General features: G+C 56.1%; 2 protein-coding genes across 3 annotated transcripts; both read right to left on the bottom strand.

The window, feature by feature from the left end:
* Window positions 1-915: 915 nt before the first annotated feature.
* Pdxp (pyridoxal phosphatase) lies at window positions 916-7,482 on the bottom strand. Its single transcript, XM_090328665.1, has 2 exons — window positions 6,900-7,482; window positions 916-2,118 (listed from the first exon to the last, which is right to left on the bottom strand). The coding sequence occupies exons 1-2, from the start codon at window positions 7,471-7,473 to the stop codon at window positions 1,802-1,804; spliced, it is 891 nt and encodes a 296-aa protein (XP_090184791.1). The 5' UTR covers window positions 7,474-7,482; the 3' UTR covers window positions 916-1,801.
* Window positions 7,483-10,701: 3,219 nt separating this feature from the next.
* Sh3bp1 (SH3 domain binding protein 1) lies at window positions 10,702-21,976 on the bottom strand. Of its 2 annotated transcripts, none has more exons than XM_090328664.1 (18): window positions 21,772-21,976; window positions 20,605-20,647; window positions 20,344-20,448; window positions 19,077-19,153; window positions 18,577-18,688; window positions 18,411-18,487; window positions 17,912-18,056; window positions 17,148-17,216; window positions 16,901-16,991; window positions 16,410-16,555; window positions 15,951-16,062; window positions 15,540-15,621; window positions 15,365-15,445; window positions 14,843-14,959; window positions 13,841-13,938; window positions 13,386-13,551; window positions 12,540-12,637; window positions 10,702-10,822 (listed from the first exon to the last, which is right to left on the bottom strand). In XM_090328664.1, the coding sequence occupies exons 1-18, from the start codon at window positions 21,828-21,830 to the stop codon at window positions 10,737-10,739; spliced, it is 1,764 nt and encodes a 587-aa protein (XP_090184790.1). In that variant the 5' UTR covers window positions 21,831-21,976; the 3' UTR covers window positions 10,702-10,736. The 2 variants fall into 2 exon arrangements, with proteins under 2 accessions (XP_090184790.1, XP_090184789.1); XM_090328663.1 differs by lacking the exon at window positions 10,702-10,822 and adding an exon at window positions 10,999-11,543 and having other exon boundaries at window positions 21,772-21,974.
* Between the last annotated feature and the right edge of the window lie 1,200 nt (window positions 21,977-23,176).

Below are 23,176 nucleotides of genomic sequence, written 5' to 3'. Positions count from 1 at the left end.
TGGGTGGGACCACGATGGCTGTGTCCCATCCCTTCGGGCATGTGTGAGATCCAAGTCAGGCCAATGAGAACCTGCTTTGGACTGGGGAGGCGGGGAAAGGGGGGGGGTGCCAGAATGAAGCGCTTCCAAGTGCTGGGCCACCTGCCAGGTGCAGCCAGTGGTCCACTGGGCCTCTGTCAGGTGGCGCAGAGTCCCTGTCACAGGCAGGCTCTTCTCTCCAGCTTCATGGAGTTAGGGTTGCTGGCTAGACAAGATCTCTGAAGCAAGCAGGAAGGGATCTGAAATGCAGGTGGCTCTTTGGAAGCATTGCACACAGCCTCTGCCCTAAGGCTGGCAGGCCCCGATGACACAGTGGCCTAACATGTTTGGGACCAGGAAATTACAAGCAGCCCCCTGGGTGTGAGTACTGCATCTGATCCCATCCTGCACTCTCCTGTCTCCAGTGGGAGCCATGGCCTCCTGGAGTCAGCTGTGTGCCCTGGGTAGGTGGGTGTGGCCATTATCTCTCACAGTGCTGGGCAAACACTCAATGGCTGGGCAAGTCCCAGCCCTTAATGTCACTCCTGACCTGACTGCTGGCTCATTGGCTTTTGTTTCCGTGTGCTGGTACTGGTGCTTGAACTCAGGGCCTGAGCTTTGTCAAAGTCTTCCCTGGGCTGGTTCTGAACTGTGATCTTCAAGTTTCAGCTCCTTGAGTAGCTAGGATTGCAGGCGTGACCCACTGGCGCCAGACTCACTGGTATTTAATGGACTGAAACAGAAGGATGGAGAAGGGGGCATTAAGAGCAGCCATGTCCAAGATTGGAGAAGTCAGGAAATGGGATGGCTCCTGTTGATGTGCAAGTGGTGCTGGGGACAGCACTTCCCACAGGGCCCCCCCGCCTGCACCCCAGGGGCCACGAACTGGAGCAGACAGACACTCCCACGGCACTTTATTAAGGACTTGTTACAACAGGGCAGAGGTAGTGGGAAGGCCCAGCCCCCACTTACTGGCACATAATAATAAATAAATAAATAGCTCCACAAGGGCTTGGGGAAGGTGGCACAACACTTAGATGGTCGGGGGGGGGGGGCAGAGAAACTGAACCCCCTGCCCGGCTGTGACCACTGTCAACACTAGGCAGGGGCTGTAGAGGGACGGGGCACTCCATAGCAGCCCCAGGGTCCCCGAGGGCCCCAAGCTTTATAGAGGGGCGTCTTCATACTTGGTCCCATGTTTATTTACTGAAATCTGGACTCCTTGGCTGGTCCCGCCAGATGCAGATTGTCAAGGGGCCACCATCTCCTGGACTTCAACCCCAGGGGGGTCTCAATGTCCCCAGGTCCTAGAATATGCAAGGATTGCTTGCCTTCTGATTGGTGCACTGGAGCTCAAGGACAGAAGGGGTTCCCTGCTTCTCTCAGGACTGACTGCAGGGACTCACTGTCACTCAGTGTCCTCCTTTGGTTCCCTCAGACCTCAGACTGGCCAACAGGAGCCCGAGGGCCCCCTGGTGGTGGCAGGCAGGGCTCTGGGAGCCTAGACAGGGAGGAAAGCAAGTTCTCGGGGTCGGGAAACCTCTGGTGAACACCAGGGCCCACTTTTCACAGAGGGGAGGTGACAGGACAGGAAATAAGGCCACCTGGTTGGGTCAGGCCAGGGGAGCCTCGGAACAGCAGGGCCTGGCCACTGCCAGGACAAACCTCCCCTGGTCCTCACCCCACCAGGATGAAGAGACAGGCCAGGGTGCTCATGGCACAGAACCCCACATCTGTCAAGGGGCCCAGGGGGCGGGAGGCGTTGGGCGACACGTCGCTGGGCTCAGTCCCCCAGCCCGTCCATCAAGTCCGAGATGCTCTCCACGTAGTAATGGGGCACCAGGTCTTGCTGGCCGGCTGCCAGGTAGGCCTGCGCCTCCTCCAGGCGCGAGACGCCCGTGAGCGTGAGCACGGTGGTCATGCCGCAGCGGTGGCCGAAAAGGATGTCAGTCTCCAGGCGGTCCCCCACCATGAGCGTGCGGGCGGGGTCCACGGGGACGTGCTCTGTGATGCACTGGAACATGTAGGGGCTGGGCTTGCCCACCACCACGGCCTGGCGGCCTGAGGCTGTCTCCACCGCGGCAGCCAGGCTTCCTGTGCCTGCGGGGACGGGAGATCAGGTCAGTGCGCAGGCAGCAGCTGGTCACACTGTTGTCACAGGCTGGCTTCAGCTACTACAGCACAGTCCTTGGACAGGCTAGTTACAGCTCTCTGCCTCAATTTCCCCATCACCAATGAGTGGATCTACGGCACTTGCCACCTGTGGGTGCTGTGGGCATGGAGAGGCATGAAGCCAGGCCTGTCTCAGATCCACTGCTTTAGCATGGCAGCTGTGTGCCTTGGGCAAGCTGTTCAACAGAGAACTGCCCCCGAACATGCTGTGGGCACTGCAGGGAAAGTGCCTGGCCAGAGTGGTCTCACTGCTCCCAGAAACCATCTGGACTCCTGGCACAGGAAACTGGCTTGGCCCCCTAGGATGCACCAGGGTACGCACACACACTGCACCCCTGGCCCACCCAGTGAGCCTCCAGCTGGAGCCCAGCTTTGTGTATTTTCTCCCAAGCCATGGTGTCTAACAATAGACAGGAAGCCTGTTCAGCCCTGTCACACAGCCCAGTGCCTCCCGTGGGCACAACGAGGCCACAGTGCCAGTCCACAGCCAGAGCATCCTGTGTCCCTAGCCAGAGGACAACGGGGTGCTGTATGGGTTCTGTGACTCACGGAGAGGCTGCATCTCAGTTACGCTAACTGCCTCCTGAGGGGATGGCAGGACTTGCATTTTTGGGAATTTCGTGAGCTGGCTATTGAAGGAAGATACAATTTAAAAAGTCTTATGGAAATGGCAACACATGCCTATAATTCTAGCTACTCAAAAGGCAGAGACTGGGGGAGTCAGGAGTTCAAGGCCAGCCTCAGACTTTGTCTGAGTTGGATATGGTGGCTCATACCTATAGTCCCAGCTACTCAAGACGGGGTGATGAAGGCCTGCAGTTTGAAGCTAGCCAAGGTAAAAAGCTCCCTAGACCCCATCTCAACCAATAAAAGTTGGGCATAGCTGGGCACAGCGGCACATGCCTATAATCCTAGCTACTCAGGAGGCTGAGATCTGAGGATCGCAGTTCAAAGCCAGCCCAGGCACTAAAGACTGTGAGACTCATTTCCAATTAACCAATTAAGTGGGGATGTGGCTCCAGGAGTAGAGCGTAGAGCTGAAGAGCTCAGGGACAATGCCCAGGCCCAGGGGTAGGGCGGCAGCCTTGAGCTGAAGAGCTCAGGGACAGCCCCAGACTTCAAGTCCCATGACTAACACAAATACAAAAAAATAAAAAAATAAAAACAAACAAACAAAAACGCTGGGCACAGTGGTGTGTGCCTTTCATCTATATAGGAAGCAGGAAGCATAAATAGGCAAATTACAGTTCAAGCTACTTCCCACAAAAAAGCAAAGCCCTACTGGAAAAATAAAGCAAAAAGGAGTTGAAGGCACAGCAAAGTGGTAGAGTACATGCCTAGCAAGTTGAGAGGCCAGGCCCCGAGTTCAAATCCCAGTCCTGTCAAAAAGCAGAATGCTAGCAAAAGGGCTAGGAGTGCAGTGTGACTTGGTGGTATGATGCTTGCCCAACATGCCCAGGCGCTGGGCTCGACCTTCACATCAAGATAAAGAGATAACACGCAACCACCAACCTCAAACTCAAGGAAGCCAAGTGCTGACAGCAGAAATAACAGTCTCAAAGCTACCACCTCCTCATGGTTGCCCACATTTCACCGTCATCTGTCTTGTGCTGGCTGAGGTGGAAGTCCTGCATGAAGGTGTCTTCTGCACATCTCTCCCCAGCTCCAAGTTGGGGCCCCTCACACTGGCAGCTCCAAACCAGCCACGGTGGGAGTCGTTATGCTAGGAACCAGCCAGTGGCATAAGGCAAGGCTCTCCTAGCCTGACCGCAGATGCTCTGGGCCGCCTCTCACCCTCCTCACAGCCACCCACACTCTACTTAGTTAAGCAAAGGTAGGGGAGGGGTGTGTGGGGTACTTTGGACAGAGGCCCCTGGACAAATCATTCCCCAATCTCACAAGACCAGGGCAGAACCTGGACTTCTCTCCCTCCCTCCATCTTCTCTTCTCTTCCTCCCCTTCTTCCTCCCTCCCTCCCTCTCTCCCTCCCTCCCTCTCTTTCTCTCTCTCTTTTTGCTTGAGCTCTTGGCCTGGGTGCTGTCCCTGAGCTTTTTTTGTGCTCAAGGCTTTAAACAAGCTCTATCATTTGAGCTATCGATCTACTTCTGGATTTTTGTAATTAATTGAAGAGTCTCAAGGACTTTTCTGCCAGGACTGGCTTTGAACTGAGATCCTTAAACTTCAGCCTTCTGAGTAGTTAGGATTACAGACGTAAGCCACCAGAGCCTTCCACTAGTTCTCTAAAGAACTGAATAGGGCTGTAATCCTAGTTACTTAGGAGGCTGAGATCCGAGAATCAGAATTCAAATCCAGTTCAGGCAGGAAAATCTGAGAGACTTTTTTTTTTTTTGCCAATCCTGGGCTTGAGCTCAGGGCCTGAGCACTGTCCTTGGACTTTCTCAAGGCTAGAGCTCTACCACTTGAGCCTCAGCACCACTTCTGGCTTTTTTCTATGTATGTGGTACCGAGGAATCGAACCCGGGTCTTCGTGCATGCTAGGCAAGCACTTTAACCACTAGGCCAAACTCCCGGCGATCTGAGAGACTCTTACCCACAATGAACTACCAAAAAGCTGGAGGTAGAGCTGAGATTCAAGTGGTACAGTGCTAACTTTGAACAGAAAAGGCTCAGGGATAGCACCTGGGCCCTAAGTTCAAGACCTAAGACTGACACAAAGACAAAGCCAAGTGAGTAGGAAGGAAAGTAGAGCCATTTGCCCCATTGTTTAAAAGTTCCTCCGGGATGGGAAGGATCACACTGAGTCACCCCAAAATATTTTTGCTTAAGAACAGCCCCAGCTGTGGGCTCCTGCCATTCTCAAAAAGACAGTGATGCCCGAGTCCCACCTTCATCACTGGCCTAGGTCTGAGGCCCACTGCAAGCCAGACACTGAAGACAGTCCACAGAGATGACCCTGGGATGGGGTGGACAGTAGAGGGCGCATTCTGTTTGTGGCACAAGGCAGAAACAAAGTAAATACACCACAGAGGCCCATGGGGAGAAGGACTTGAGGGTGGGGCACTGTCATTATTTAGGATTTTATGTATAATCGGGCCTCCATTAATGGTGTGTGTGTGTGTGTGTGTGTACCTCTGTTAATGGTGTGTGTGTGCGTGCTGGTACTGGGGCTTTGAACTGAGGGCCTCTTGCTCCTGTTCAGCATTTTTGCTCAAGGCTGGTACTCTACCACTTGAGCCACAACCCCTACTTCTGACTTTCTGTTGGCTAATCAAAGATCTGGATTTGTCTGCCCAAACTGGCTTTGAACCAAGGTTCTCAGATCTCAGCTTCCAGATTAAATGGAATTATAGGTGTGGACCACTCTACCAGGCGTTTGTTAGTATTTCAGTACCACTGTTTCAATGCTGCATTAGTTGTGCCTAAGCAGAACCACAGAAGTATATTTAAGCCTCTGTTTCCCCTGAAAGGTAGAGGTGATTGGGGAGGGGGCAGCTTGTGGGCAGGGTCTGGCTTCACTCTAGTGAGGGCAGTAGGACAAAAGAAAGGCCCACTCCTTAGATCTAAGGGAAACAGGATCATGTCATCAAGTGGCAAGAAAGTCTCAGGACAGATCACAACTCGAGTCCTTCCTCCACCCGGTCCTAACACTGATCTAGCACCTGCCCACAGACATGCTGGAGTGCTACCTCCTCGTGGAGGCCTTCCAGACCCAGGTCCTAGCAAAATACACGTGTCTACTTCACCCTACTCCACACCAACCCTGGCTCCCAGGACTTGGGATCAACAATGGTCTGCCAAGGGCTGGCGGAGGAGTGACACAGACAATGGGCATCAAGCTCCAACATACTGAGGGGCAGCTCAGCACCTGAGGTAACAGCAGCCAACTGTGTCTAGGAAAGGGCTGGGTGGGGTGGGGACTCAGACCCCAGTCCAGTTCCCCTGCTCCATCACTAGCTTGCCTAGCTCACTCTCCCTCTCTCTTAGCATCTCTCTCCTTTGTTTTCTTCTCTTTCTCCTCCTCCTTCTCTCTGGTGTTTGGGCTTGAACTTAGGCCCTTAGTTTTTTTCACTCAAGGCTGGTGCTCTACCACTTGAGCAATAGCTCCACTTCTGGCTTTTTGTTGGTTAATTAGAGATAGAAAATCTCACACTCTCCTGCCCCAGGCTGGCTTTGCACTGTGATCCCCAGATCTCAGCCTCCTGAGTAGCTAGGACCGCTGGCCGAGAAATGGGACACTTCCATGTCTGGAGTCATTTGGAGGAACAGACATGAAGGTGACACACAGAACCGGCTACAACTCACAGCCGTGTGAGCACCTCCCACCCATCCACCGGTCTGGCTCCATGCTGGCATGGTGGGTACCCTGCACCCAGACATGCTGGGAAGTTATGTAACCCAGTACATCAATCACACAGTCTGCTGGACCTCGCGGCCTGCCTCCACCCTGCCTGCCCTCGGATGCTATCCCAACCCTCTCCACGACCACCCTTCCAGATTCTCCTCCTATCCACCCCCTGGAGCAAAATGACAGGAGGCCAGTTCCAAATGTACACACACCTGGGTCCCTCTCACAACTCATCTTAAGTCACCACAGGCCCCCAGCTGGCTCATGGGTCAAAAGACGACCCCACCCAGCGCAGCCCTGCGTGGGCACAGGTGGCCGCTGCGGGCCCTGCAGGGATCTGGGGGTTACCTAGCACCCCGATCCCCGGCCCCAGTCCTGGAGGCGCCGTCGGTTCTGCGCTCACCAGGGGTCCGGCTGCCGTCGCTGAGCGGGTGCCAAGGGTCGCGGTCGGTGGCCACGAGCAGACAGTCGGGGTCGCGCAGGTGCGCGCACGCCTCGCTCAGCTTGGAGAAGGAGAAGTGCTCGTCGTAGCCCACGAGCACGGCGCGCACGCGCGGAGGGGCGTCCGGGGGACCGCCGGGGTCCCCCGCCAGGAGCAGCCCCGCGGCGCGCAGCTCGGCGCGCAGCCCCTCGCCGCCCAGCACGAACACGGCGCCCGGGGCGTCCGGCGGCCCCGGCAGGCGCTGGCGCAGCAGGCGCGCGGCGCACACGGCCGAGCTGAAGAGCTGCTCGGCGCGCGGCGCCCTGAAGCCCAGGCGCGCGAAGCGGAGGGCCAACTCGGGCCGCGCGCGCCGGCTGTTGTTGCTCACGAACAGCGTCGCCTTGCCGGCCCGGGCCAGCCGCTCCAGCAGCTCCGGGGCACCGGGTACGGCGCGCTCACCGTTCCATAACACTCCGTCGCAGTCAAACAGGACGCCCTGCGCCCGGGCCAGCACGTCGCGCAGGCCCGCGCCTTGCAGCCGCTCGCAGCGCGCCATGCAGCCGGCTGGCTGCTCGCACGACCGCGCCGCACTCCCTGCGCCCGCACGGCGTGCCCGGGACAATCCGCGCAGAGCCAATCAGAGCACGAGAAGAGCGGGAGGGTGGGGCCACGGCCTGCCTCGCGGCCAATGGGAGCGAGAGTTTCGGAGAGGCCTGGGGCGGCTAGCTAACCGCCTCTGAAGACCAACAAAGAACTCCTTTGGTCGTTAGCCCCGCCCTCTCTCTCTAGTAGGCCAATCGCCGCCAAGTCCCAACTTCATCTGGTCTCTTATAGGGTAGGAGTCCTGGAGACTGACACTCTTTTTAACGAATAAGGAGCAATGAAGAGGAAGGGCGGCTCCGCAGCCAATCAGAAGCTTAGGAGAGCTAGTTGCTAGGACGAAAACAGATACTGAGCCAGGCGCCAGTGGCTCCCGCCTATAATTCTGACTTCTCAGGAGGTTTCTCTGAGAGGATAGCAGTTCGAAGTCAGCCCGTGCAGGGAAGTGAAGTTTGTGAGACTCTTATCTCTAATAAAATGCAAAAAAAAAAAAAGCCCGAAATTAAGCTGTGGCTCAAATGGAACAAAACAAGCAGCTCAGTGCCTGCGCCCTGTGTTCTAAGGTCATTGCCCTTGGAACGTTGAACCTGCCCTTGAGAGCGCGGTCCTAAAACATGTGCTAGGGCTGGGAATGTGGTTTAGTGGTCAAGCGCTTGCCTAGCACGCATGAAATCTGGGTTGGATTCCTCAGTGTTCCATGAAAAAGCTGGGAGTGGTGCTGCAAGCTCAAGTGGTAGAGTGCTAGCAGGGACAGTGGGGGGCTGAGGTCAAGCCCCAGAACATGTGCTAGAGCAAATGTTATGGGCATAAAGATGTGAAGATAAAACAGGGGATAATGATGTGAAAATACCAACATAATGAAAATGATGTGGAAATAACCATGAATATGATGTGAAAATACTAACCATGAATATGATTAGAATGAAAAACAATTGAATGAAATACAGTGAAAATACTTAAAGAAATATATTGTCCGGCGGCACAGTGGTTTATGCCTGTAATCCTAGCTACTCAGGAGGGTGAGATCTGAGGATCAAGGTTCAAAGCCAACCCTGGCACTAAAGTCTGTCAGACTCTTACCTCCAATTAACCACCAGAAAACTGAAAGTGGCTCTGTAGCTCAAGGGGTAGGGCAATAGCTTTGAGCTGAAGAGCTCAGGGACAACACTCAGGCCCAGAGTTCTAGTCCCATAACCGAACAACAATATATACATATATATATATATATATATATATATATTCACAGCAAACTTGTATCGAAGAGTATTGTGGCCATAAGAGATAAAACTTCTAGGAGGGGACATATGGTAGTAACCAAGGAAATGGCCAGAATCCAGGCATATGAGATAAAGAAATCATAAAAACCCAGACACCTAGCCATAGGAGATAGAGTAATGGCTAGAGTAAGACACCAGCCTGCCCCTGGGCACAACCAATCAGAAAGAGATGTTTGGGGCATAACCAATCCTAATCTAGTAAGGAGGAGTTTGGGCATAACCAATCCTAATCTAGTAAGGAGGAGTTTGGGCATAACCAATCCTAATCTAGTAAGGAGGAGTTTGGGCCAGAGAGGAGCAGCCAAGAACCCACATAAGCAAAGAACCCAAAACGAGGAACAGCACTTCTGTGGGTCCTATCTTTGGCCCACAGAGGCTGTTCTTTGCCCAAAAGGACCAACAAGGACAGAGAGACCCTGGAGCTCACACTGAGACAGGGCTGGGAGCTGCATCCGGCAAACGATGGGCAGGCCCTGCGCAACTTCAGGACTAAGAGACATGGGAGAGGTAAGTCCAGCAGGTGTGCTGGATAGAATTAGGCAAGTTAGGACTAGAATATCAGTAGACCTTTTTATTTGGGTGCAGGTGTTGGGGCTTGAACTGAGGGCCTGAGTGTAATCCCTAAGTTTCTGTGCTCAAGCCAGCACTCTACTACTTAAACCACAGCTGCTTTTCCAGCTTTTTGTGGTTAATTAGTTAAGAATCACACCAACTATTCTGCCAAGACTGGCTTTGAACCTTGATCCTCAGATCTCAGCCCCCGGAATAGCTAATTATAGGAGTGAGCTACACAAGCCTGGCTTTTTTTTTTTTTTTGCCAGTCCTGGGCTTGAGCTCAGGGCCTGAGCACTGTCCTTGGACTTTCTCAAGGCTAGAGCTCTACCCCTTGAGCCTCAGCACCACTTCCGGCTTTTTTGTATGTATGTGGTACCAAGGAATCGAACCCAGGTCTTTGTGCATGCTAGGCAAGCACTTTAACCACTAGGCCAAACTCCCAGCCCCAAGCCTGGCTTTTTAAAGATCTAATTTGTATACAGCTCCATGGCCTTTGACAAGTAATTTCTTAAAATCTGGATGCATAGCTGGAACCAAGGATGTCAAGTTACGGTTGGGGTGGAAGTGTTCAGTTGCTGACCAGTTGTCCTGTGTGATGACAACTAAGCCCCCTCTCCTCGGAGATTAGGGAGGGTGACACAGTGGACAGTTTGGGGGAGGGGACTTCTAATCTGGAAAAACGGCAGATCTTAGATTTAAAATCTGGGGAGTTGTGTTTTCAGTTCCAAAGTTGTCTGCCAATCATAGAGAAGGCGCTAAAGATATATGGCCCACACCCTAGAACTTCTGGAGTTGAAAAAGGTGTGGGAGAACTACACCTTTGAGGCTCCAGCTACACTGTTTCCTCCTGCTTCAGGCCTTTGCTCAGTTGGTCTCCTAGGTCTAGAATGTTCCACCAGGGCAACAGGGATGGCAGACTGCTCAGCTACTGTTTTAGTTTCTGTGTGCCAAGGTGTATGGAGTGACCTAGCTTCTCAGAGCCAAAGCACAGCAGACATTCAACTCAGAGGAAAGCTCAGGTTGCGGGCACCTTCCCCTGCCCCCTCCATTTTGTGTTGGTACTGGGGTTTAAACTCAGGATCTGGGCACTGTCCTTTAAGTTTTTTCTCTCAATGCTGGCACTCTACCACTTGAGCCACTCCCCCACTTTCAATTTTTTTGTGTGTGTGTGGTTATGAAGAGTCTCAAGGACTTTTCTGCTTGGCTGGCTCTGAATCTAGATCCTCAGATTTCAGCTCTGGAGGCGCTAGGATTCCAGGTGAGAACCACCAAGGTCCCTCCCTGCCCCCTCCCACCTCCCTACCCCCGCCTTTATTGCCAGGACAGAAAATAAAGCAGTCATTAGGCAATCGTTCCCATTCTGTCCAAAATAATTTATTTACCAGCCTTACAAAAATATGTTGGCGAGAGAAAAATAAAAGTACTGTGAAAGCAGGCAAGCTTGTCCACCCTTCTGGTGGCTTTCCTGGGATCCTGCCAGAGTGGGGAGTCAGATGTGGGGTTCCCAGTCCCGGGACAGAAGAGGAAAAGGTCAGGAAAGTGCGGGGGGGGGGGGGGGGGAAGCTGTCCTGAGCTTACCCAGCCACAAGGGCTGACCCAGTGGGTACAGAGGCACTTGTGGGCAAGACTAGGGGCTCCAGCCCTCAAGAGTCCAGGGCAGTCCTGGGAGGACACACTGGGGAACATGGGGGAGGGGAGGAGGGAGGGGAAGGGGGGTTAGTTGAGGAGTTGCTTGCTCAGTCAGTCTCCGAGGCAAGGACCCTTGGGCGGGGCTGAGGTGGCAGTGCTGGGCGAGTGGAGTTCCCATTTGCAGCCTCAGGTGCCCCTCTATCTTCTGGAGCTACTCCGAGGTCCACCTGAGCAGTGATAGTCAAAGATCCTGGGCCAGGAGAGGCTGGACCTGGAAAGGTGGGGCTGGGAGAGGTTGGGCTGGGGGAGGCTGGGTTGGGGGAGGCTGGGCTGGGAGAGGCTGGGGACTTCCTATTCTGGCGTCTGGCAGGCTGTGGAGGAGCTGGAGGCAGAGGAGGTGGCACTGTGGGGGCCCGAAGGCTGGTGCCCACCAGACGGCGGGGCAAAGCTCGTGGGGTCCCAGGGCTGCCAGAGCCAGGGGGCACTGGTGGGGCTGGAGGAGAGGAGCGGGTGCTGGAGAGCTGGGGGGGTGGCACAGAGGGCCTGGCAGGTGCTGGACGTTTGGCTGTGGAGGATGGAGAAGAGGGAGGTCAGGTAACCACAGAGCCTGTGGCTTGATCCTACCTCAGGACCTTTGATTCTGCTGTCCCTGCCATAGTGGCCTCTCAACACTGAGGTGTCTTTGCAAGTGCTGGACCCTGTCAAAGGTACCCCTAGACTGCAAAGCACCTCACCTTCCACTTGTTTTTTTTGTCAGTTGCGGGGCTTGAACTCAGGGCCTGGTGCTGTCCTTGAACTATTTTATTCAAGCCTAACACTTTACCACTTTGAGCCGCAGCTCCACTTCCAGCTTTCTGGTGATTCACTGGACATAAATCTCACAGGGACTTCTCTGCCAGAGCTGATTTTGAACTGCGATTCTCAGATCTCAACCCCTCCTGAGTAAGCTACCGGTGTCTGGCATGGTTCCGGCTTTTTAACGATTCATTGGAGATGTGTCTCTTGGATTTCTCTGCTTGGAATAGTGTCAAACTGTGATGCTCAGATCTCAGCCTCCTGAGAAGCGAATGTGACAGTGGTGAGCCACTGGGGAGCCCATCACCTTGCTATTTTTTATTTTGCCAGCCCTAGGGCTTGAGCTCAGGGCCTGAGCACTGTCCTCAGGCTTTCTCCAGGCTAGAGCTCTACCACTTGAGCCTCAGCACCACTGCTGGCTTCTTTCTGTGTATGTGGTACCGAGGAATTGAACCTGGGTCTTTGAGCATGCCAGGCAAGCACTCCACCACTAGGCCAAACTCCTGGCCCCCACCTTGTTTTTTATCCAACTGGTCCCTAGATCCTGAGGCAGGCGAGACACCCGTGTGGAGCAATATCTGCTGAACAACATGATTGTGCTCGTCCCTGCTGACACCTGCTCTAGAAGCCTGCCAGAGCTTCCCCACTCGTGCTCTCAAAGGTCCTGGCTCCCACACCTATGTCCCAGCTCTATGCCGGGGGTAAAACCCAGGCTTCTAAAAGCCAAGCTGTCAGCACAGTTCCCTCCTCTCCCGTAGTCACTCACTCCTCCGGGGTGCTGTGTCTTCTGCGGGGGTGCTCGTCTCCAGGGGGCCCCTGCTGCCCTTGGGTGAGCCTGGCCTCAGGGGTGCTTCGGGCTCTGGCCTGCTGAGGGAAGAAGAGGGGGAGGAGAGGGGCAGGTGCTGTCTGGACCATCTCCCCAGAAGTGCCCTGGAATCATGGGGTGACTGCGTGTTGTCAGGTGGAGTTTAAGGCGCCTGCTCCCCATCTTGTGGCAGGGAAAAGGGACAAGGGATCTGTGCTAGGCTGGGTCCCAGGGGAGGACACTCCTGCCATTGGCCAGGGTTTGTGTTCAGGAAGCCAGGTGGGAAGCAGCGTCCTCACTGAAGCTTCAGCTCTCTGCCTCTGATCCTTCTGGAATGGGAAGCCAGAGGGCAGGAGCTGTGTGCATGTGAGGGGAGGGGGGCATGGCCCACTTGTGGGTTTCCACAGACCTCTGCTCTGGGGTGGCTTTCCCAGGCCTGAAGCGTTAGTACCACTGGTGTCACAGGGCAACCGTGCCTGTGGTTGGGACACTGAGTCACTCCGACTTGGTGTCTAGAGGCCTTGTCCTACAAAGCCCTTACAGACCTAAATGATCAAAGCCTGGATGCTCTTTATAAATTCCAGAAGCGTCACCTCCTAGTTCTCTAAATGCCCAGGGTCTGAACACATAGTAGGCACACAGTAGGTGCTCAATAAAAAGCCACACAGCAATCACAGGAGGCTGAGAGCAGTGTCCCAGCTCCACTCCACCTATTTGAAGAAGGAAGTAGGGCTCTGGTTCCCCTCACATTTCCTAAATCCCCATAGGGCTGGGAACGGGTGGCTGGTCACACCCCAGTACCCTCACCTCTCCTTCCCAGACACTGAGGACAGCACAGCAGCTGGAGCTGGAGTTGGGGCTAGTGTGGCAGCTGGGACGGCAACTGTTGGAAGCTCCCCAGAGTCCAGCTGGTCGCTGACCTTGTCCTCGGGGGCGAGGGCCGAGAAGAGGCCTGACACGTTGAAGTTGATGTCTGGAGACAGAAGGAACAAGTATCAAGTCCACAGCTCTCATGAGCCTCCAGCCTGGCAGGCATCAGGGCCACTCTCCTTCTCCTAGAACCATCAGGACTCCCCACTCCCACGTGACCCCTGACAGTGACACGGCCCATACTGTCCCTGTCCCACAGAGGACAAACTGAAGCTTCCATAGGTCCTCAGGGTGAGTGTGGGAGATGGGGACTGAGGCTGGACATACGGGCTCAGAGCTGGGTGGGCGGAGGGGCAGTGTGTGCTGGGGAGGGGTGGGGATGCCAGCTTCACCTCCAGGAAAGAGGGTGTCCGCGTTCTGTATCAGTGCTTCCACCACACCCACCACCTGGATGGAGGACACCGAGGCGGCATCTAGCTGGGCCTGGTCCCTGGCACAGAAAGGAGACAAAGAGAGTCATCTACTGGGTAGTCTTCTCCATGACCCTGCAGTTCAGTGGAGCCCTGCCCTGAGCCTAGCTGATGGCCAGTCTCCCCATCCCGGATCCACGGCAGACATCACTAATCAAACACAGACTCGTCCCACAGTTATGGGATCCAATCAGCATTACCACGCAGCTGCTCTAAGCACATGGATAGAACATTTGTTTCCTTTGAGGACCCCTAATGTATCACCGCATTTCACAGTTCAGCAAACATTTTCTATTCAGTATCTTAAACCCAGGGTCTGAGCACTGTTCTCTAGCTTCTGCACTCAAGGTTGGCATTCTACCACTTGAGCCACAGCGTCATGTCTACCGTTTGGCTAGTTAATTGGAGATAAAGAGTCTCACAGACTTTTCCTGCCTGAATTGGCTTTCAACCTTGATTCTCTGATCTCAGCTGCCTGGGGAGCTAGGATTACAGGGGGGAGCCACTGACCCACGCAGCCCCCATTCATTATCTAACTCACCAAACCCCTTAGCATTATTTTTTAATTGTCGAAATAATGTATAGAGGGGTTACAGTTCCACTTGTCAGGTAATGGGTACATTACTTTTCAAACTTTGATGCCCCTTCTCATGTTTTTGGCTCCCCTTCAGAGTTATTTATATAATTTCTCCCCAAGTCCCAACTCTGGAAGGCTGGGGGTGAGGTGAGAATCAGATCTCCACACCGCCACACAGCCTGCTACAACTGCCATTACCCAGAATGCCTGACTCCAAAGCCCCATGAGCTGTGGGAAGAGGACTTGCTTGATCCACTCCAGGGATGGGAAACTGAGGCTCATCAGGAGCAGGGGACTTATGTAGCAGGTGGCTGCTGGGTCAGCTTCACCACTCCTGCACCTCTTACCCCTCTTTCTCGGGTGGCCACAGCAGGTTGGGGCCCAGGACGATGGCAATGTTGCTGGGTGTCATCTTGTTCACCTCCTGCTCCTCTGCCAGCCTGGCCAGGAACTTCATTAGATACCTGGGCGGGAGGAGGAGCTTAGGCTGAGCCGGGGGATCCCAGGCCACAAGTGTCTGGCAATGGCACCAAGGCCTGTCCTGGAAGTGATACCGAGGGATGGAACCCGGGTCTTCGTGCATGCTAGGCAAGCACTATACCACTAGACCAAACTCCCAGCTAGTCCATGAGACTCAATCACCAAAGAGACAGATGTAGAGCTATGGTTCAAGTGGTAGAGCATTAGCCTTGTGTGCAAAAGGTAAGGGACAGCACATAGGCTCTGAGTGCAAGCCCCAGTACCAGCACAGACATACACACACAAAAATTTGACCAGGACTTCAGAAATTTTCTTAAGACGTGTGGCCATTATAGACTGAAAGCCAGGGCTCTGTCTAGGGACAGCAGGGAGAGGTGGGCATGGCTTACCTGAGATTGTGCAGGTTCTCTGGGGGCAGGCGGCTGCACACCTGACGAAGAGCCTCCAGCCGGGCCCCAGACTCCTTCAGGCTAAGGAGGGAGAAAGACCCCACAGTGAGGAAAACTCCAGGCCAAGCCTTTGCAGTCAGCCACTGGCCCCTCCCCCCCACCCCTCGCACCTTACCTGGCTGCACCCATCCAATCATCATAGAGGTCAAAGGTCATCAGGGGCTCAGGCAGCTCCCGGAGATAGGACTTGAGGGCACCTGAGGCAAGGGGAAAGGTCAGAGGCAGGCATGGGGCCGGCAGATGAGCACCCAGCTCTCCAAGGAACCGTTGGTCCTATTGTCACTAACACGTTCAGTCAAGGCTGACTGCCTGGGCCATAGTCTCCTGTGACAAAGTCATTAATGGTCTCTAGGTGCATTTGAGGGGGTTCATGACACCTGACACTGGGCCCCCATATGTGTTCTCACATGTCTCCTTGGCGGGGCATCCAGCCTGAAGCTGACCCGCCATGGAGTTATTTCAAGAAGCTGTGTTCCATCCCCTGCCCCTGCCCCTGTCCCCCCCATTTCCCCTATGGCTTGGGTACCTGCCACTGCATGGGGGTCAGAGCAAAACTCCTCCAGGCCTTGGGGGTCGAAGGCCATCATCTGCTTGAGGCGCTTCAGCACCGAGGCCCCGGCAGCCAGGCGGAAAAGACCCTGGGGGGCAGGAGCGATGGGTAAGGGTGGGGGAGGGGACCTGGTAGCCGGGAAGACTGGACCCCCTCGCTCTCTCAGGGTCTAGAATTCTGCCTTCCTCTTGCAAGATGGAGCCCATGAGGGCTTCCTCTGAGAGTCACTGGGACCCGTAAGTGGAGCAAGGAAGGTAGAGGGCTGGGCCCCTGTGAGCACTGGCAGGGTTGAATCTGCAGCGGGAGGCAGAACCCTCCTCCCCACCCTCCATGTCCAGGGGAGCTGTAGACAACCAGCCAGGGCAGCACATGCAAATGGAGGACAGCACAGGCCTACCCCCCCCCCCCCCGCCCCTTCTCACCCAGAGTTCTCACCTCCTCCTGCATGCCCTCAGAGAGCAGCATCAGGACACAGGCCTCGATAGGAAGGGCAATGTCCCGGCCCAGCTCTTGCAGGTGGGTGCCCAGCGCCACCCCGTACACCCTGGAGAAGGGGGTGGCCGTCACCGAGGGGGAGGGGTCTGCAGGGACGAGACATATCAGAGGCCCAGGGTCCTCCTGCCCCAGGCAGGGAGGGCACACCAAGGCACTCCCAGGGGAACTCAGCTGGGGGCATCCCTCTCCCCCCAAATCCAAGGAAACATCTGGAATCATCTGGTGTACCTCCCCCTTCCTCTTCCCTGGGCCAGGCAGCCTCCTCTCCCTTCTGTCTCCTAGCAGATAGCCTTGGTCTTCTTCTCCACACTCCCCCCAAACACAATCCAGTCCCCTCTGCTCTGAAGGCATCCATGCTTTTCAGGATGAGGTGCAAGTTCTTACAAGCCCTGGGCAGGACGGGTTTGGGGTAGGGTCATCCAGGTCCCCACCTGCCTGGCTGCGGTTGTCCCTCAGCTCGGCCAAGGCCGTGTCCAGCGAGCTCAGTGATCTGCGATGGTAGTCAGCCTGGATCTCCAGGAGCTGTGGGGGTGAACGGGTCCCCTTGGGGAAGTAAGGGAAATGGAGCCTCTCCCACCCCTCCCAGCTGATGCCTCACCATCTTTCGGGGTTCCTGGAGCCCCTCCCTGTGGCATCCACCCCAGGTTCCAGCTGACCAGAGCTGGGTCTTGGACTCACATGAATGAAGTAGTTGGCATAGGAGTCCTCCTTGGTGGCAAAGTGATACAGGTCAGCCAAGTACTCGTCCTTGGGGACAGACAGGCCAGAGTTTTACCAGGGGGGCTGAAAGTCTACCAAGGAAACAGGCTGGGAGGATGATAACGTGCTGATATGCAGAGACCCAGCCAGCTCGCCTCTGTCTAAGAAGATCTCAAGGACTCCTAAGTAGTGTCTGGACCCATATCCTTAGGACTGTGCCTAATTATTTAGTGTACACTTATTCTTCCATGTATACTTTATTCACTCACTCAGCAAACGCCATCTATCCATCCATCTACCCATTCATTCAGTCAGTCAGTCAGCAAACACCATCCATCCATACAGTCACTCATTCATCCAATCAGCAAACATCATTTTTTCATTCACTTGTTCACCCAGTCAGCAAACACCATCCATCCATCCATTTACCTAGTCAGCACACACCTTCCTTTTATTCACTGGTTCTCCCAGAAAGCAAACACCATTCATCCATTCATTCATTCCCTTGCCTAGCACACACCTAAGAGTTCAGAAAGCAGACTACTCCCCTGCTTGATGGTATTATATCCCTAATGTAGCCCATCCCTCTAAGCTCCCATGGAAGTGCTGGCTCCCCAGTGCCTGAGTTCAAAGGCCAGCTCTGCTGTTTCCTTATCACTGAGCTTCAGTTTCCTCATCTGTGCTATGGGGACAGTACCTAGCCCTGCCATTCCCACATGTCAAGGGAGGCCCTGTCCCCTCACCTTGCACTGTTCCACCTTCCTCTTCAGCTCCTCCTCCTCCTCCTTCAGTGTCTCCACCTTGTTGGCAGTGGTGGCGTGGCTGTAATTGCCTGGGCCAACTCCCAGGCCTTGGCTGCTACCAGAATTCTTGGCTGCCTGGCTGAGCCTGGAGGTGATCCCAAGATGGAAGTGTCACTAGCCACATGGCATTTCCAGCAGCGAGTGTCCCTCTGTGCACCTGACCCACAGGACTGGGGGATTTACAGATGCAAAGTCCTTGGCCTTTGCCCAGCCTGGGCTGGAGAGTGCTAGGCTGCCCTCTGGTGGCTGGGAAGGATAGAGGGGAGAACAATTCCTGCCATCCCTGGATATTGTAGGACTGTGGGGGTCCCAGACTCGGGGGTCACACACAGCACCGGCTGTCATCAGCACATGCACAAGTGCACCCGTGGGCACTGCAAGGGTCCCTAGTGTGGCAAAGGCCTCAGGACTCTGTGGCTGCCCAGGGCCAGGCTCTTACCTGCTCTTGAGGGCGTTCCAGTCAGACACCAGCTTCTGCAGGCTCTTCTTGTGCTTCAGGATGGCCGGCAGCTCCTCCTGGAGGCAGGCACGGGGAGGGTTCAGGGGGCTGGAAGGGGAGCCAGAGGCTGGGGAGGCTGAAGCCTGGGGGGCAGAGGCAGGGTCACCTCACTCAGCCTGCTGAGTGGCTGCAGGACATCTTTCTCCAGGCTCATCTCAAACTCAGCCAGGATGCGGGCCAGCTGGTTCTGGATGGCGCAGCTCATCTCCAAGGCTTTCCTGTGGACAGTTGCATGGCCAGTGGGCTCAGGCTGGGTGAGGCCTCCTCTCCCCACCACTTCCTGACCCACCATTTTGCTCACTCCTGGCCACTCTAACCAACCTGGGCCTTGTTCTCAGACTGGGTTTTTTTTTTTTTTTTCCATCCTGGGGCTTGAACTCAGGGCCTGGGCATTGTCCCTGGGCTTCTTTTTTTGATCAAGGTAGCACTTTACCACTTGAGCCACAATGCCACTTCCAGCCTTTTCTGTTTATGTGGTACGGAGGAATCAAACCGCTTCATGCACTCTACCACTAAGCCAACTTCCCAGCCTCTGGTCATCCTTCTGGTGTGACCATCCTCCCCTCCCAGCCCCCTTGAGTGAGGACCAGGCCCATCCATGCTCACCCCATGCTGGAATCAGGGTCCAGCTCCTTGAAGCTCTCAGCCATGGTGGTAGACAGAGCCATGAGCGGAAGCTTCTTCTACAGGGAGTGGGAGATGAGGGTGAGGATGGTTTCCTCCCTCCCTCTCCACCTTCCTCCCCACCCGACCTGTACCACAAGGCCCCTGGTGGATGGGGGTGGGGAGGAGCAAAACCCAGGAGGTCCATAGTCCCAGGTAAAAAGGTAAACCAGATGACCACAAGGGCCAGCGTGGGAAACATCTCCACGCTCCCAGGTCCTACTCCCAAAAGTTACTTGCTGGGGCAGGAAGAAACAACCAAGTCCCAGTACAGACCAGGACCCACTGTGTGGATTGGCAGGGGTCTTGCCACAGATCTAAGGAGATGGCCTTGAAATAGGACACTGACTCCTTCTCCTGCCCAGGGCTCACGGGGCTGACCCTGCTGTGTCAGGCTTGACCTTCCATGTCTCCCTTGCTCCCCTCTATGCTCTGGCCTCATTGAATGGTGTGGTGTGTGTGTGTGTGCGCATGTGTGTATGTGGTCTGTACCTGTGGGTGCCATATTAGGTCTTGAACTCAGAGCCAGGTGGTACTTTACCACCTGGATCACACTTCTGGCTTTTTGCTGGTTTCACGGACATGATTATCTAGGATGTCTGCCCAGACAAGCTTCAAGCCTCCATTCTCAGATCTCCTGAGTAGCTACGATAACAGGTATGAGCCACCAGCGTCCAGCTTTTACTTTTTAGGTGCTGGAGATTAAACCCAGAACTCCCCTAGGGCCTTTTAACCTGCTAGGCAAGCACTCAACCACTAAGAACCACTCCCTGTGGGAGGCGGGGTCACCCTGGCTTTGGTGACTGACAGGTGTGATTGAATACATGGAAGCGTGTTTCGTCCTGTGCAAGCAGTGCCTCTTGCTAGGGCTGTTGCCAGCCTTGGGTGAGAGGATGCATCCACACACCTTAGCAACAGATTCAAGGAACCATCGATAAATACGCTTGCTGACTAATCCCAGTGCCAATCAATCCAGCCCAGGAGGCCGCCCTACTACAGAGCCTGCTCTGCCTGCTGCTAGCCAGAGAAGTTTGGGTGTAGCCAGAGCCTGGCCTTGGCTCACAGTTCAGAGGGAGGAGGGCTCAACAAGGGGATGGAGAGCTTGAGGGGCGAGGTTTGGTGGTAGAGGCTTACGCTGGTGAGAAGGCCCATCTTGCTTTCCCTCCTGCCCAGGCCCCTCCCCCCTGAGACCCCCACCCCCCCAACTCACCACCCGCTTGTCCATGTCAGCCCCACTCTGGCCCTGTAGGCAGGCCTGCAGCCGTTTGTGGACATTGTGGGCTGCTTTCTTGGCTGGCTCTAGTCGCTGCTCCACCTGGGAGAGAGGTGTGTGTGGGGAGGTGAACCCCCTTGTTTTGTTTTTCCCTCCCCCTGAAGCCCCCAGCTGCAGTTCCCAGCCCACAGCCTCTGCTCAGGCTGACAGCCTGCACGGGCCTGCCATGTTAGCGGGCCAGCCAGTCCAGGCATGTACCTGTAGCAGGTCCTCTCCCAGGAGCTCGGCAGTCTCCGTGGTGCTGCAAGGGGGAGGGGCACTTCTGTTGAGCCAGCCTGAGCTAGGAATCCCTCTGCACTGGGGCACCTGGACCCCACAGTGTCCAATGCCCCTCCCAGGTGGGGCCCACCCATGGTGGCCTCCTGCATTCCAGCCTGAGCACATTCCACTGGGCAGGAATAGCTTGCAAGGCTTTTTTTCTTTCACCCAGGGTCCCATCTTGACAGAGGGTGGACCTGAAACTGAAGGAAGCCTGGAGAGCAATCCAGGCCCCATTTTGGGGACATGAGCAAAGTTTCTCTTCTCCTAACCCTGAAACTGTCAGCCTGCCTGAGAAACAGGAGGCCGAGGCTGGCTTCCAGAACAGGAAGTGCCAAAGCTGGGACTCTGACTGTCACACACACAGGACTCTGGACTGTAGCTATGGACAGGGATGGAAGTCCTAGGTCTCTGCTAGAGACAGAGGGGTGGCTGGCCTGGGTACCCCAAGGCATTTGCGCCCCTGAGAAACTAGAATGGGTTCTCTTAATACCCCATTGTTGTCCCCGCCTCTGGCCCAAAGAATGGGGAACTCCCAGGCCAGGGGAAGAGGAGCAGAGAAGACAAGCCTTCAGAGGCTCCAGAAACTTCCGCCCTCCTTGTCCCCGTCCCCCCCCAGATCAGGCTGTGGGGGGCAGATGGCGGTGATGGGGGGGGGGGTTCTTTCCACCTGAGCCTGGGAGAAGCAACCAGGAGACCCCGGGGCTGGAGGAGGGAGGGGACACTCAGGGCAGGGCCACCCCTCCTCCACCGGCCAGGACCCTGTCTGTCCCCTCCCCCAGGGCTCGGGGCCCTGGTCAGGGGGCTGCGCTGCTCCCCCGGCAGAGGGAGGACCAGCAGGCGGAGCTGGTTACCGCCCCACTGTCCAGAGGGCACCAGAGGCCGGCCAGGGGGCTCTGTCCATCTGGAGGTCCCCCAACCAGGGCTGGGGCGCCCCGCTCCCCGAGATCAGCTCTGCCTGGGAGGGAAGGGTGGTGGTCCCGCTGGCAGGGGGAGGAGGGGAGGTCTGACCAGCCAGGCGTCGGAGCTGGGGGTTCCCCCACGTTCCGCGCACGGGGAGGGGGTCCCCCACTTGGAGTCCCGGGGGTGAGGGCCGGTGACACTCACCGCCCCACGCTGCCGGTGTGGGCCAGCTGCCGCATGCGGTGCAGCTGCCTCTTCATCATCCTGGGGCCGGGCTGGGGGGCCGCGGGGCCACGGCCCCGGCGGGTTCCTGGGCCGCGCGGCTCGGGCTGCGCTCGCTCCGGCGGGGGCTCGGCGCGGGCTCCGCCCCCAGCTCCGCCCCCGCCCCGTCGCTCTTCTCGCCAAGTTTGGAGGGTCGCCCTGCCCCCCCTCCCGGCTTCCGGGGGTTCCCGGCCGCAGGACGGCGGCGGTGCACTGCGGGGGCCCCGCGCGGAGGCTCCGCCCCGCCGCCGTGGCGGGAAGCAGGTGAGCCGGGACGCCCGCCCTCGCCTCTCCGCCGCCGCCTCTCCGGGTGTGGGAAGCAACCTTTGCACCCGTCCAAAGGGGCAAGACGGCTCCCTGCTCCGGAGGCGCGGCCGGGCCACCCGCCTGCACCCCTGCTGCACCCTGGCCGGGAGCTTTGGCCTCCGGGACCAGCCGCTGTGCGGCCCTGGACACATCCCTGAAGTCTGCAGCAGGGGACAGCGCGCAGTTCTCCTGCCCTGCCGTCCCCCATCCCGGCCCATCCCCTCCAGAAGGGGCCTCGGCAGGGACAATTCCCCATCCCAACTCCTGCTCTGAACCCCCACACTCAACAGCAGTTCTCCATGGCCCTCCACTGAAAACCGTCAGGTATACAGTAGGTGCTCCATTACTACTAGAGAATACCAGACAAGAGAAACTGGCTAACCCAAAGCTCTCCTGTCGGGCTGCTTGCCCCCGGTCTGGCCTGGGCACCCACTCTGGGCTAAGCTCTCTAGAGCCCTGGCTCCATGGAGGTAGGGCTCTTGCCAGAGGGTCGGGTCCTACACTTTGCTTTATTTCATTACAAGGCTGCTTGAGCTCCTAGCAGTAGTGGGCACCCACTGGAAACTCCCTAGAAGCTGGCGGCTAACCTCTACTTCCTGAAGGAGTGGCCTGCCTGACCCCATGAGGCTGAGAGGAGCCCAGAGTGAACCTAGTCACAGCCACTGCTAGGTGCCCAGCTGGAAGTCCACCTGATAGAACCCTGCTCCTGCCCTTTCCCAAACCTGAAGGCTATGGGGCTTGCAGCTGGGGACGAGCTGGCACAGGGGATTCTAGCCAGGGCACATGGCTTGTTGGAGGGAAAGCCCAGAGTCTGGGTTCCTAAAATATAGAGCTAGAGTTAGGAACATCTGGATTCTGGTCCTGGTTTTTCACCTTCCCCATGAGCCAGATACCAGGAGTTCATTGTGACTCAGTTTCCCCTTTCTCTGTACAGCCTATGGAGTATAGAGGCTGGAGGTTCCCAAGGAGAGACCACCTCTGTCCCTCAGAAGTCTCTAGATCCCAGGTGTTCCTGTCTGGTCTGAAGGTGCCTGGCAGGCAA

The sequence above is a fragment of the Megascapheus bottae genome, chromosome 2 (genome assembly GCF_031878675.1).
Source record: "Megascapheus bottae isolate mThoBot1 chromosome 2, mThoBot2.hap1, whole genome shotgun sequence".
Taxonomy (NCBI): domain Eukaryota; kingdom Metazoa; phylum Chordata; class Mammalia; order Rodentia; family Geomyidae; genus Megascapheus; species Megascapheus bottae.
The sequence above is the reverse complement of the archived record's forward strand: the minus strand, read 5'-3'. Positions and strand labels throughout refer to the sequence as shown.

What these genes read in the sequence shown, in the direction of transcription:
- Pdxp (XM_090328665.1), bottom strand. Translation starts at nt 7,473, where the DNA reads ATGGCGCGCTGCGAGCGGCTGCAAGGCGCGGGCCTGCGCGACGTGCTG. An exon ending in CGACGGCAGCCGGACCCCTG is followed by an intron (nt 2,119 to 6,899) that starts GTGAGCGCAGAA and finishes CCGTCCCCGCAG; the next exon opens with GCACAGGAAGCCTGGCTGCC.
- Sh3bp1 (XM_090328663.1), bottom strand. Translation starts at nt 21,830, where the DNA reads ATGATGAAGAGGCAGCTGCACCGCATGCGGCAGCTGGCCCACACCGGC. An exon ending in TGGAACGCCCTCAAGAGCAG is followed by an intron (nt 18,057 to 18,410) that starts GTAAGAGCCTGG and finishes GATCACCTCCAG; the next exon opens with GCTCAGCCAGGCAGCCAAGA. An exon ending in AGACACAGCACCCCGGAGGA is followed by an intron (nt 11,544 to 12,539) that starts GTGAGTGACTAC and finishes CATCCTCCACAG; the next exon opens with CCAAACGTCCAGCACCTGCC.